The sequence below is a fragment of the Hoplias malabaricus genome, chromosome 16 (genome assembly GCF_029633855.1).
Source record: "Hoplias malabaricus isolate fHopMal1 chromosome 16, fHopMal1.hap1, whole genome shotgun sequence".
NCBI classification, from domain to species: Eukaryota; Metazoa; Chordata; class Actinopteri; order Characiformes; family Erythrinidae; genus Hoplias; species Hoplias malabaricus.
The window spans coordinates 4,623,400-4,637,783 of NC_089815.1; the positions used below are offsets into that span (position 1 = coordinate 4,623,400).

General features: G+C 42.7%; 1 protein-coding gene across 1 annotated transcript; it reads right to left on the reverse strand.

The window, feature by feature from the left end:
* Nucleotides 1–1,482: 1,482 nt before the first annotated feature.
* lrrc28 (leucine rich repeat containing 28) lies at nt 1,483–13,484 on the reverse strand. The gene is made up of 10 exons (XM_066648267.1): nt 13,326–13,484; nt 10,729–10,938; nt 10,173–10,213; nt 9,700–9,737; nt 9,467–9,604; nt 7,045–7,251; nt 5,922–6,024; nt 4,998–5,173; nt 4,449–4,608; nt 1,483–3,164 (listed from the first exon to the last, which is right to left on the reverse strand). Exons 2-10 carry the CDS (start codon nt 10,894–10,896, stop codon nt 3,095–3,097), a joined length of 1,101 nt encoding a protein of 366 aa, XP_066504364.1. The 5' UTR covers nt 10,897–10,938; nt 13,326–13,484; the 3' UTR covers nt 1,483–3,094.
* Between the last annotated feature and the right edge of the window lie 900 nt (nt 13,485–14,384).

Below are 14,384 nucleotides of genomic sequence, written 5' to 3' on the forward strand. Positions count from 1 at the left end.
ACATGGGGAGAGGACTAGTTCAACGTGTTCAATAAGTTGTGTCTACTTTGTGAAACTTAGGCTTGAAATAAGACCTCAAAGAATGTATTTATTGGACAACTTTGTAACACATTAACCTGTCAAAACTAATTTACCGTTCCATTGCTTTTCAAGAGTGGTACTGCACCAGACACAGGTATCTGTTTTTCCAGTCCTTCCAAAGAAGGGGAGGGGGGGCTTGGTTGCTCTATTATCTAGTGCAGAACTGTCAGGGAATTTTCCAGAGAGTCCTCGAGATTTTGTTCTGTTGAAATGAATTGTGATGTTCTGGCTACACTAAAAAATACATACCAATTTATTGCTATTGTGATTTGTAATTGTTGGCACTGGTCTGATACAATAGTTTGGGCTGAACTCAAAGAATTTTGTCAGAATCTGTTTTATTCAGTAAATCTTCCAGTGATTTTCAACCTCTGTTCTCTACTTTTCTATCTGCCACACAGCCATGTTTCACCATGTTTAATAACGGAACAAAAAACACCAGTGACCAGAGCCTGACCGATATAAAGGCTGGCCAATAATATTGGCAGATGCTGACACACAATTTAATTTGTACTGACTAAACTATCGTCAAAAATGTACTGATAGTTACTGTTTTGTAACTGCACCAGAGTCTCCAAGGCTTCATGCAAAGCGTTAGACATGAGTCTCAATTTGACTACTTCCAGACTATCAAGAAATTCATGTTGTTTGTGGTGTATATATATGAACTCTCGGGCCCAGGATCATGATGGTAACAGATATATTTGAAAGCCTTGTTCACACAGGTTGCTCAAATCTGATTTTCAGCATCTGAAACGTGAACAGGACAGATTTAAAATGTAGTATAGAGGGAAGGTTCATTGCAAACCAGTGCAAAGTTATTCTGACTGATCCTCTTTGTTTTAGGACATTTTTATCCAGATTGACAGTGCCTCCATCCAAAGAACATCGGAAAAAATTCAGTTTCTGTTAAAACCATTTATATTTTCCCTCCTGCCTCTTCTACCTGTGTCTTTCTTCACTCCTTCATTTAAAGTGTTAGAAAATAAAAATGAAACCATTTAAAACAAACTGATAGTCAAATATTAGGGCAGCTCTGTAGGAGGTGGCCCCACACAGCTCCAGGGTCCTAAGGCTGTGGGTTTCATCCCAACCTTGCGTCACTGCGTGTGAGGAGTGTGATGTGTGTGTGGGTTTCCTTCCACCGTGCAAAAACACATGTTGGTGTATACTGGCTGTGTGAAAGAATCCAGTGGTATGTGTGTGTGAGTAAATTGGCGAGTGTGTGAAACTGTCCACAAGTGTGATTGTGTGAACGACTGGGTGTGTGTGGATCGGTGCCCTGTCCAGTGTGTGTTCGTGATTCGTGATTCCAGGCATGCTCCAGACACAACCCTGATTTTGATTTAGAAGTTACAGAAGACGAATGAATGAACAAATGAATACTCAACATTAGCGCAGTTAATTTATTTAATGTTCCCATGCCTACAGAGAATTAGACGTTATTGGAAACATGGCCTTGTGGCCTGAAACAATGACAAACATCATCTAACAAGGGTCCCACTCAGTGAAAATGAGACAGAAAGATTAATGACAAGCGCCACAATGAAGTGCTGAGTCACAGAGTTAAACATCACAGAAGCCTGAATGGCAGCATTGGATGCAGATATGGATCTGTAGTTTTTAAATTAATACTCCGGTATTTTTGAGCTAATCTCTACGTGCCACATTTGTAGTGTACAATTATTTTAGTATGTTTTTGCCGTCTCAGAACTCATGGAAACCAAAGGGCAGTCACTGATTACTTCAATCAACACAACGTTAAAGCTCATATTTTGCTAAGTGCCTACGAGAAATGTACTGTTAGGTTGTATTTGTAATTTAATCTACAATTCAGTTTAGGCTAATTGTTTAAGTAATTATTAAGTATTATTAATGTATGTTTGAAAAGGCTGCTGATTCAAATTCGCATTATATAGTCCAAATTCATGTTTATTCATAACCTATTCCATATGTTTAAAATTGTAACTCTAATGTTGTCTAAAGAGGGCGTAAGTGGTAATGGTAATTACTTATGACCATTTTCCAAACTCATTTCATAAGTGGATGCTTTATTTATTGTGCATTTAAACCTGACATATGTAAATGCGCTCTGTTATGATTGGCTGTCTGTATTGTTCCTCCTACAAAAAGCAGTCTCGGCATAAACATTTCTTTCAACTATAAATGCGAAGGGGCGGAGCTAAACTGCTGTAAGCCGTAAACGTACTTGCTTTGTGACATCACAAAGAGAATTAAACTGGTTTTGTAGTTCATTAGTCCACAACTGTTGACTGGAAATTACACTCTCTATGGACTACAGCAAAACACCTGAAATATAATTTACGGTCATCACTGGTGAAGTACAGATGTGTGAGAAAGTGATAAGTTTAAAGGGCACTGCATATTCCTTCAAGTCACTATTTAACCTAAGTGCAAAGACACAAGGTCACTATTTATATATAACATGATTTTTAATTAGCTCCATCATAAATATCAAACTATATATATTTTTGTAGGGTTTAATATCTCTCAGGAAAAATACCATCCAAAAATATCACACATGTAAATCTTCATAACAATAAATACTTTAGTAATATATGCTCAGAAAAACATTTCTCTAAAATCCTTGAACTTCCATCATGTAAAAACACCTCTTCAATATTCTGTACAAAATAAATCTGATCTTTCTAGACATTTGGTGAACATGAAGATGAAAAATATTTGAGCGCATCTCTCTTGGGACGATGATAAAACATAAAAGCAGCCTCAGCTATTCTCTGTGAGCGTTAATTTTGGAAAATATATCTGATAAATCACAGTACACTCTGAACAGGCGGTCGAACGTCTCTGTCGGACCAGGACGTCTTCTGACACGTGCTGCGTTTATTGTTGTTAGTGTGTAGTGGGCCTTCAGCTTTCAGGTTTTTTAGGATCAGCTCAGTGGAGCTCAAGTCTATCTGGAGTCTAATCCTCTAGTAGGAGAGCACCATGGAGGGGGGATGTGAAGGAGGGATCTGCAGGAATGAGAAGCTCATCCCTGCAGATCAAACATCTGCAAACACTGACTCGAGCAGCAGTACGCCACAAAACTCACAGTCGTTCTGGAGAGAGACAGAGACAAAACACAAGTTATTGACATAAAATAAAGCATTATTGTGGAAATACATATTGAATACTACTTTTGCAACCCTCCCCAAATTACGACTATATCCCAACCCTATTAATTCTGATTACTGCACAGAACAGCACTGTGATACTGCAGTTTCCTTCTGGATCAATAAAGTGTTCTCTCTTATCTTTTAGTTTTGTTTCAATTTAGTTCAAAAAACGTTTGAATGTTGTGTACACCCATACCCATATACACACACATACAGAACCAAAAAAACACACACCCACAGCTGCTGACTAACTACTAATCTAGCAAGCCGCAGTCGACTGGTCCAGAGGTAATTGGCGGGCCGATTAAATCTCTTTAATGCATGTGGAAGACCTGAGTCCAGGCAATTAGTTGCTGTGATTGAGTTAGCGTGGGAGATGTTGATACGGAAATGCTGGTGTCCCGTTACAAATGAGCCGTGACAGGCAGCAGAGTGAGTCCGGCTCAGAACAGCCAACTCATCAGTTTATCAACGAGGAGAGAGAGATGAGAGGAGATAAGGGGAGGGAAAGCGAGCACGGGGAATTAAAATGAAGAAAGGAGAGATAAATAGGGTCTGAAAGTGTTTGTGAGTGAACCAGGGAAACTGTGCAAAGGTGAGGTTGAGAATGCAGGTTCATTATGGCTACAACCTAGAAAACAATGGAAAAGAGTTCAAAAACAAAGCCATGACACTCACGATTACATATGGTCCTTCTGACAGACTGCAATACACTACGGGAAGCAAAGGGGGCGCTATTGCTTCATTGCACCTTGTAGGAATATTCTATCAGAATTTGACTGTATTTAGTATCTAGAACCTTAGGTCGGGTACTGATGTGGGATCATCAATATAGGGTCACGAAAACCACCTCAAATCATCCCTAAGAATGAATCTGTGTCATAACCGAGAAAGCAATCCCACTGCTCTAAAGCCTAATGGTGGGGGGTGGGGGCTTAATACACCCTGAGCCAGCACTTGGCATTAGGCATGAATCCCTTGTGTCCATCTGTTCCAGAGGGTCCTATTTCATTTCATGCTTCTCTATCGAGAACTGTAGCTGGATTTACTAATTGGACGTGGTCTCTACAGAGTTTTGGACATGCCGTGTATAAATGATAGGGGCAGTGTGTCAAACTAAACGGAAAAGAAAACCACAGAAGTCTAAACATTCTGATTATTTGATTAAAAATATGAAACATTTCTGAAATAATAATGTATTCAAAGCTCTCGTGTAAATGTCTGAACCTTCTGTGTACTCCAGCCAGTGCGGTCTCTCTGAGGGGGAAGAGCTTAGGGAAGACGATGGTGAACATGGGCTGACTGCAGCGATGGCAGTGACCCAGAGGACACTGCAGCAGCTCCAGAAGACTGTTGGGCAGCAGGAGCGGAGGGAAGAAACTCCCATCTGAGCAGAGAGCAAGTAAACCAGGACACACAGGTCATTGAAGCAAAGCACTGAATAAGACCCTTGCCTGAGCATTGTGTTAAATGTGAGAGAGAGAGTGAGTTACATGAAGTGCTATATTTAACAGCGCATTCGACTAGAACACATTGTATGTTCCAAACTTTCCAAATTCAAAATGATCACAAATATAACTGAATAGCTTTAACATCTACAGCAGGCCACTATTATATTTTTGTTAAGTATGAGACTCATTATTCTGAAAATACTACAAACAAGCATCAACAGATTCAAATCATTTTAAAAATGGTACACATACATATTTTATAGAGCATACAGAGTATAGAGCATGCTGTTTTATGAAAAGCAGAAAGAGGCTGATGGAGGGTCACCTTTCCTGGCCCGACTGTAGGCCTCATGCAGCGTCCTCATGGCCATCTCCTCCAGGGTCAACACACGATCAGCCTCAGAGCCGAGGGATTTCACTTCTGACGGAAGAGGCACATTCAGGTCTCCGAGAGCCAGAGACAGCTGATTCACTTCAGACACCTGGGAAGAGACACCACACCTACACACACACACACACACACACACACACGATCGTCTACAAAGAGTATTCCTGAAAACACGTTTCATTAGCACAGATAAGAGTGTACCACTTGTTCTGCACTCGTAATAGTGAACTGAAATTAACCAGTCAAACAGAACAATGCGTGTAACAGCATCACAACATCACTGCAGTACATGAAGATTCCTGGATATTAACATTAACTCAAATCCCAGTCCATCCTTAGGAAAACATTTTCTAATAAACATCTAATAAACTCTAAAGTTCATAGATCTTATTTGCACATTAGTGATATAATTAGGACCCTGAATTTGGGCATAAGATCAGCATGCTCAATGCTAATGGACTGGTGGAGTGTAAAGCCTCCCAGCACTGGGCTGAAGAGCAGTGGACTTGCACTTTTGAAAGCAGCGGAGTTCCATTCAGTAGCTTTTGAATGAGCTGAAGTGGAATCCGTGACCCAGAGCTGGTCATCCAACGTTAGCAAGCAATCTCAGTACGTTAACAAATGCTAACAAATCCTCACAGCGATGCCTGGCATGTAGTGTAAAGCCTTTCTGTTACTACAGCAATGAAGGACAGACAACAAATGAAATGACCCTGACTCCAAAACCAATATCTGATAAGAAAGTGTTTCTGAAGTCAAATAAATCTGTCAAATTTCAAGCAGAATAACTGAGACCTGTTGGGTACGGATTAAAAATATGTTTTCCTCTTGTTCCACTTCCACCGAGTAGTCTCTACTCACCCACTGCAGCCGATGACTTTGTTATAGAGGTAAGATGGCAGGCCTTTGAGGTGAATGTTGGTGTCCACGAACACAAACTGCAGCTCCATGGAGCGCCCCAGATCTGTGAGAGGATTACAGTCGGTGAATATCAAGTTCAATCGTGTATTATGTTCATTTAGAGTTAGTTATGACTATACACTCAGAGCCCGGTGTCCAGGCTGAGGTATCGGTATCGGATGATAAGTGATGACTAGTAATGACTGTTTCACTTTGATAAGGTTGTATTTGAGCTGCAGCTCTCTGCTCAGACGCTGAAGGACCTGACTGGATTCCAAACCTGTCGTTGGACATGTTTTCAGTTGAAAACGGGACAGAGGAACAAACACCACTGAGACTGAAATGAGATTCCTATTCATCACGTTTTTATTTTAATTTTTCTTTGCACCTAAAAAAAGGACTGAATCACAGCTGTGGTGTTTGTTGGTGGTAACGCACCCCTCTCCCGTGTTCTATTGCTTAATTATCACGTCTTGAAGGTGCACATTAAACTCATTCATAATGGAGCTTGAAATCAAAGCGCTCAGCTGACTGAGAAAGAGACAGACCTCTGTCCTTGAGCTAAACTTGCGTTAGATGCTATCATGGAGAATGGAAGCCTTTGAAGCTGTGAATAGCTTAGCAGAGAAAGAGAGAGAGAGACACGGAAGCAGTGTGAACACCATTACAAGAAGCATTCCAGGCTCATTATCACCCACAATGCCCTTGGGGCCCCTCACAGCGGGCGGCCCACCACAGCACCTGCAGCTCCGTGTGACCCCTTCGCTAACTTCAGCTCAACTAACAGCCAGGGGCGATGAGGAGCCCAGCTGGGGGGCTGCTGTCTGAGACCTTGTGGTGGAGGGGTGGAAGGCAGGTGGAAAATGATGAGGATGTGGAACAAGGTGAAGAGCTGAGGATCGCAGAATTGGAACCGACTATCTATCTAACTGACAATCCAGCATTCTTCATCTAAGGACTTAATACACCACGGAAACGCTAGGCTTTTTGTTTAAGACCTGAATCAGGGCTGAAAGCCGCAGTAAGGTAGACGTCCAAAAAGGACGACGGGTGACCACTGGTGCAGACAGACGGCAGGACTCACCCAGGGGCAGTGAGGTCAGGCAGTTGGCGGCCATGGAGAGCTCGTTGAGGTCAGGCAGAAGGCAGAGCTGTCGGGGGACACAGTGCAGCCGGTTACGGTCGGCAGTCAGACACTGCAGGGACACACACTGAGCCAGCCTCTCCGGAAGAGTCCCCAGGAGGTTCATGGACACATCCAGAGTTTCCAGCTCCTTCAAGTCTCCCAGTTCTGATACACCATCACGACACAAACACATCCAGACAAAATTAAGATTATTCTGCAGCATTTCTGGAAGGTCACTATGGATTTAAACGGTATAACACACACACACACACACACACACACAATGTGAAATGGAACAAACAGATACGACCACACATGAAGCGTGACCAGAAGCCAGAGTTAAAGTACATCTTTTTAAATGAGAACATTTTGTTTCACTACTTTGATGAAATATAACCGCAGCCTGATGCTTATGACAGATTTTCCTTTCGTTTTTTTATTTTTATTTATTAATATAATCACTCAACAGGCTATAATTCAACTGAAACTGCTAAAATATTTGCAACAGCTTCTATAGCATGCTAGCTTTGCTTAACTACTGATCCCGTGAGTCACGAACATAAAGACTCCACTGACAGAACCCTTGGGCTCATTGGGAAGAAACATTGCCATCTTGTGGACAGAGAAAGAAATGCAGCCTGCGATTATTAGGACACCACAGACTTAATAAACGAAAAAATGTAAATAATTATAAGAAATTAAATTAGACATCAGTAATTACTAATACATATACATAGTATATGTGTTAATTAAGTGTTATTATTAAAATCACCATAAATATTGGCTAATCCTAATAATATGGCTGTAATGATAAAGAGGGCATTTCCTTGTGAGCAGTTTCTAAAAGTGTGTGACGCCACCTAATGGAGACATTAATGCTTACTGTGCTTGAGGTTGTAAGTCTGTGAGTGTGTTACAAGCCTGTTCCATATGGTGCTCTGCTTATAATAATAATAATAATAATAATAATAATAATAATAATAAGATGAGGATAAATGTATTTGTGATGATAGTTATGGAGGACTCAGCCGAAGAGGTTTTTGGCTGTACATCCTGCTCGCTGTGTTCTCCAAGTGAAAGAGACCGATCTGTGTTCTCTGGGCACCTGCCTGACACATCAGACTCCATTTATTACAGCAGTTTTTTTTTACTCTCTGTTGCTAAATTAGGAAAACAGAGAAGGAGAAGGAACAGAATGGCACTGCCAAAAAGGCAGGAGGCTGATTTAGTGCTGGTGCCAGGGCCTCGTCTCCGGCCCAGAAACACTATTCTGCCAAAGTGCAGGGTGTATTCCAAAAAAACCCCTCACTGGAGTCCAGGAGGGCTGCACGATGTATCACTAGTTCTTCTTCATCACGATACCTGCTTTCTTTTTCAGAATAATGTTTTTATATCTTGTGAAGTATATCACAACTGCAATATAAAACATATATATCTTACTGTATTTATTATGGAGGTTGTGGGTTGGATTCCCACTCCTGGTGACTGTCTGTGAGGAGTGTGGTGTGTTCTCCCTGTGTCTGCGTGGGTTTCCTCTGGGTGACTGTCTGTGAGGAGTGTGGTGTGTTCTCCCTGTGTCTGCGTGGGTTTCCTCCGGGTGACTGTCTGTGAGGAGTGTGGTGTGTTCTCCCTGTGTCTGCGTGGGTTTCCTCTGGGTGACTGTCTGTGAGGAGTGTGGTGTGTTCTCCCTGTGTCTGCGTGGGTTTCCTCTGGGTGACTGTCTGTGAGGAGTGTGGTGTGTTCTCCCTGTGTCTGTGTGGGTTTCCTCTGGGTGACTGTCTGTGAGGAGTTTGGTGTGTTCTCCCTGTGTCTGTGTGGGTTTTCTCCGGGCGACTGTCTGTGAGGAGTGTGGTGTGTTCTCCCTGTGTCTGCGTGGGTTTCCTCCGGGTGACTGTCTGTGAGGAGTGTGGTGTGTTCTCCCTGTGTCTGCGTGGGTTTCCTCTTGGTGACTGTCTGTGAGGAGTGTGGTGTGTTCTCCCTGTGTCTGCGTGGGTTTCCGCCAGGTGACTGTCTGTGAGGAGTGTGGTGTGTTCTCCCTGTGTCTGTGTGGGTTTCCTCCGGGTGACTGTCTGTGAGGAGTGTGGTGTGTTCTCCCTGTGTCTGCGTGGGTTTCCTCCGGGTGCTCTGGTTTCCTCCCACAGTCCAAAAACACACGTTGGTAGGTGGATTGGTGACTCAAAAGTGTCCGTAGGTGTGAGTGTGTAAGTGAATGTGCGAGTGTGTGTGTGTGTGTGTGTTGCCCAGTGAAGGAGTGGCGCCCCCTCCAGGGTGTGTTCCTGCCTTGCGCCAAATGATTCCAGATAGGCTCTGGTGATCATACTGATTGCGTATATCGCTACATGAAAACTAACCAACATGTGCATTAATAACTATTACAAACCTTGAGGGAGGAACCTCAGCTTGTTGTTGGCCAATCTCAGATGCCTTAGTGACCGCAGCCGGCCAATCTCAGGGCAGATCACTTGCAGCGCGTTGTCACTCAGGTCCAGAGACTGTAGTCTCACCAGGTTCCCGATAGCTGCGTGTACAGTTACAGCAGTTCAACAATAGAAAATCTGCACAGTTCAAACACCATATAAAATATGAAACATGTGACATGCTCTGTGTAATTACCTTGTGGAATGATGGCTATATTGTTGGAGTGCAAATACCTGCATATGAAAATGAGTGATCAGAGATATCATTTGGAAGATACATCATTTGACATGTGTTCAACTACATTTAGAGTTTGTAGTGTCTCCACAGAAATGCACTGGAGATGTTGAGAGCACTGGAACGGCCACAAATGACTGTAAAATCCTCATGCTCAATGCCAAACGTTGGACAGAGGGGTATGAGGAGCCCAGAGCACTAGGATGTGTAGCAGAGAAGCTGAGTTTTCTGGAGTAATGGCAGACCATCTAATATGACCCAGGAAATCAAATCCTAGCCAAATTCCTCAATGTAGTGCCACGTTTCCCAAAGTGGGGGGCTGCAGGGCGGGTGCAGCATTCAAAAGACTGAGATGAGAATCATGTATGTCAATTGCTAACTAATCACATTTAGAATTCAGCAGAAGAATCAGAGCAAAGCAATTCAATACTCACAGCTCAATCAGGTTGGGAAGTTTCTGAGCTAGATTATCAGGCTGGAAAAAAGAGAGCATAACACGTGTATGAATGTAAATCAATAATAATCAGTTGTTAAAATATCCTCCCAGACAAGTCCAAACCATAGATCTGTGCTTTGTCTCATCGCGGTGCCTCACACTGCTGCTCTTGATTAACGCCTTGCTTTGGCACCCTGTGAGACCCACTGGTTTAGAACAGGCCCCGATACAAATGACCACATTCAGCCGGTCCCATCCCTCTTTAAAACTGACTACGCAGGGTCAACAACATATTAGACTTGCCTCAACTGAGAGACTTTATTATTGTGTTAACTGGACTAGGTGCGTCTGCTGTGTATTACCATGACTATCCCGAATAATTAATGCATCATGAATGTAATTTATTCTGATTAATTTATTAAATTGGTTAAAGATCTGGACTGAACTATCACTCTGTCTAGGTGTGGCCCGAGGTCTGCCGTTTGATGAAGCTCAGTATTAAGTACATTTCATAAGGAAAAAACAAGCTTTCAATTACTGCTCTTCACTCTTACCAGTGTTGTGAGGGAGTTTCTTTTCATGTAGAGCCTTTCCAAGAACTGTAAACCCTCATCTTTTAAGAGCTCCACGGGGAAGATGTTCAGGTTCCTGTAGTTCAGGAAGAGGTTCTTGTGCCGCTCTCGTTTGGCTGTAAATATAGTTTCGTGCAGTTCTGAGGCCATGGTAATGGTGGGTTCTTTCCATTCCAGGATGGTGATCAGACCCTAAAATAACAGTTAGAGGAACTGTAACGGTTAGCCACAAGCCCTTATTCATGAGGCGACATGACACCCACATAAGTCTTTAACAACGGACATAACCTAGGGTTGGACGATATGGGGAAAATTTAATTCACGATGTAGGTCTTAATTTTGGTCGATACAACATAATTCTGATTTTGACATGCAATAAAAAACCTACAGAACAAACAAGAAACATGACGTTATCGTCATACATTAGCCTCTTGGTTTAAACCAGCTTTAAAACTGAGTGCAATTAACTGACAGCAGCACCCCGTAGTAAGTAATAGTCAATGACATTCATTCATTCATTCATTATCTGTAGCCCTTATCCAGTTCAGGGTCGCGGTGGGTCCAGAGCCTACCTGGAATCATTGGGCGCAAGGTGGGAATACACCCTGGAGGGGGCGCCAGTCCTTCACAGGGCAACACACACTCACTCACACCTACAGACAATTTTGAGTCACCAATCCACCTACCAACGTGTGTTTATGGACTATGGGAGGAAACCGGAGCACCCGGAGGAAACCCACGCAGACACTGTGAGGAGTGTGGTGTGTTCTCCCTGACAGTCACCCGGAGGAAACCCACGCAGACACAGGGAGAACACACCACACTTCTCACGGACAGTAATCCGGAGGAAACCCACGCAGACACAGAAAGAACACACCACACTCCTCACAGACAGTCACCCGGAGGAAACCCATGCAGACACAGGGAGAACACACCACACTCCTCACAGACAGTCACCCGGAGGAATCCCACGCAGACACAGGGAGAACACACCACACTCCTCACAGACAGTCACCCGGAGGAAACCTACGCAGACACAGAGAGAACACACCACACTCCTCACAGACAATCACCCGGAGGAAACCCACGCAGACACAGGGAGAACACACCACACTCCTCACAGACAGTCACCCGGAGTGGGAATCGAACCCTGGAGCTGTGTGACTGTGCGACACTACCTGCTGCACCACCGTGCCGCCCTAGTCAGTGACAGATGCTGTGAATAATGTATATTGAAAAACTGAAAAGGTTTACAGTTATATTATTGTTATTAGGGCTGTGCCATATAGTATCATGCTCAATAATATCGCAAAACTTTTTCAAACGGGCGAGTGGAAATAATCATTTCGCTGCAATGTTGTACTTGTATAACTTTGTATGTGACAGTAAATGCAATTCATTCATTCAAATTCATTATGTGAATCATTTAAGTGAATCACAGCAACATGTACGGTAGCAATTTGCTCTGCGTTCCAAGAATTTGCTCCAAAAGACTAGTGACTTCAGTCGTGTGGAGGTGGGTTGGAAATAAAATATCAATATTATGTACATATTTTTTACGTCAGAATCTTACGGTTGCTTTAAGAAATAAGCAAATGCTTACACATTTATTTGTTCTTCCTTCTGAATGTTTGAAATTAATAGATATGTTTCCAAAATAAAATGTTATGTATAATAATTTAAATAAGAAATTAAATACATTATTAATTGAATCTATTTAATAACAATACATCATTTATCTTGTTGCAATAGTGTGTTCTGGAAATTAATAAAAGTATTTTTCAGTGTATTTTTTTTTTTTTGCCAAGAATATTGTTATCGTGAAAGCCTGAAATATCATGATATTATTTTAGGGCCATATCGCCCACTCCTAATTGTTATTGAAACATTTTATATTGTTTATATATGTAATAGTGTCTTCGCATGCTTTTTAAAGAAGGAACACCACTGGGCAGCCACTCAGAGTGGAGCTCATTTGCATGTAGCCCAAGCTGCTTGTGTTTTGTGACTTTATATGCAGATGGCCACTGCTCTGATTGGCTACCCTGTGAGACAGAATTTACATGATATTTGAATGTTAAAGACACAGTAACACAAACAGCTTAGACTCAGATTGAGATATGGCTGTTTTAGTTCATTAAATCACACGCAATTTACAAAAGGGACCTCGGCATTAGGAGAATATACCGTTATATTCGCGTATATCAGGTATTTACACGGTTAAGAGCGCTTGAAGGATGCTATGCTATTTAAGGTGGAACGGAACATTCGCGTTAGAAGCTGCAGGACAAGACGGGAATTTAAACCCTACAGTAACACGTGACGAAAGCTAAAGGAGTTGACAGTGTTATTAATGTTAAAGGAGAGTTAATAAAAGAGGTACATGACGCAAAAACAAAGCTTGGATTTGTTTAAAGTGAGTTAAGCTGCAGTTTGTTTTAGCCGCTACAGCTAGTTTCAGACCGGGAGTATAAACACGGTGCGCGGTATTAAACCCAGCACAGCCCCCTGGAGTTTAGACCACTTTATTAAAACCTGGAAAGTGTGTTTAAATAGAGTTTAAACGTAGTTTAACTCACGTCACATCGCAGGGTATGTAGGCTCTGCGTGTTTCTCTTTTTCTGCCGTCTTTCCAACGGAACACGTCACTTCCGGTGGACCACGGCGAGGCCGTTTCAAAATAACAACAGACACGGTCCTCAGCTTTACTGACTACACAGGCGCACTCCATAGCTCTACAGTCAGAGACTGCGGTTTATATGTTGTTCTGCATGCTTTGCTACCCCCTTACACCCTATTCTTAGCCCTAAACTGACACTGACGTGGTGTTGTGCTGGTTCAAGTGGATCAGAAACAGCAAGTGCTGCTGGAGATTTTAAACACAGTGTCCAGGACACACCTACCTCGTTTGTCCACCTTGTAGATGTAAAGTCAGAGACAGTAGGAGGACTGTTGTCAGTCCATCGTGACACTGATGGGTATGTTGTATGTTTAAGTAATTTAAAACAAGAGAAATACATGAATGAATTGGAGCATAAAACGGGTTTCTACTAAAGTTAGATGTGAAGGAATGTCAGACCGAGCTGAACTATAATCACTGTAAATGACTAAAAATTTGCCTCCAAGAAAAGACATAAATCTGTAATTACAGTAATATTTATCAGTACGTAAGTTCCTAGTGTTCCCAAAATAATAAATATTAACATATGACCTGGATACAATAACCTATAGGTGTCTATATTTAAATAATAAAATGAATAGAATAACTAGGCGACACAGTGGTGCAGCAGGTAGTGTCGCAGTCACACAGCTCCAGGGACCTGGAGGTTGTGGGTTCGATTCCTGCTCCGGGTGACTGTCTGTGAGGAGTGTGGTTTGTTCTCCCTGTGTCTGCGTGGGTTTCCTCCGGGTGACTGTCTGTGAGGAGTGTGGTGTTTTCTCCCTGTGTCTGTGTGGGTTTCCTCCGGGTGACTGTCTGTGAGGAGTGTGGTGTTTTCTCCCTGTGTCTGTGTGGGTTTCCTCCGGGTGACTGTCTGTGAGGAGTGTGGTGTGTTCTCCCTGTGTCTGCATGGGTTTCCTCCGGGTGACTGTCTGTGAGGAGTGTGGTGTGTTCTCCCGGTGTCTGCGTGGGTTTCCTC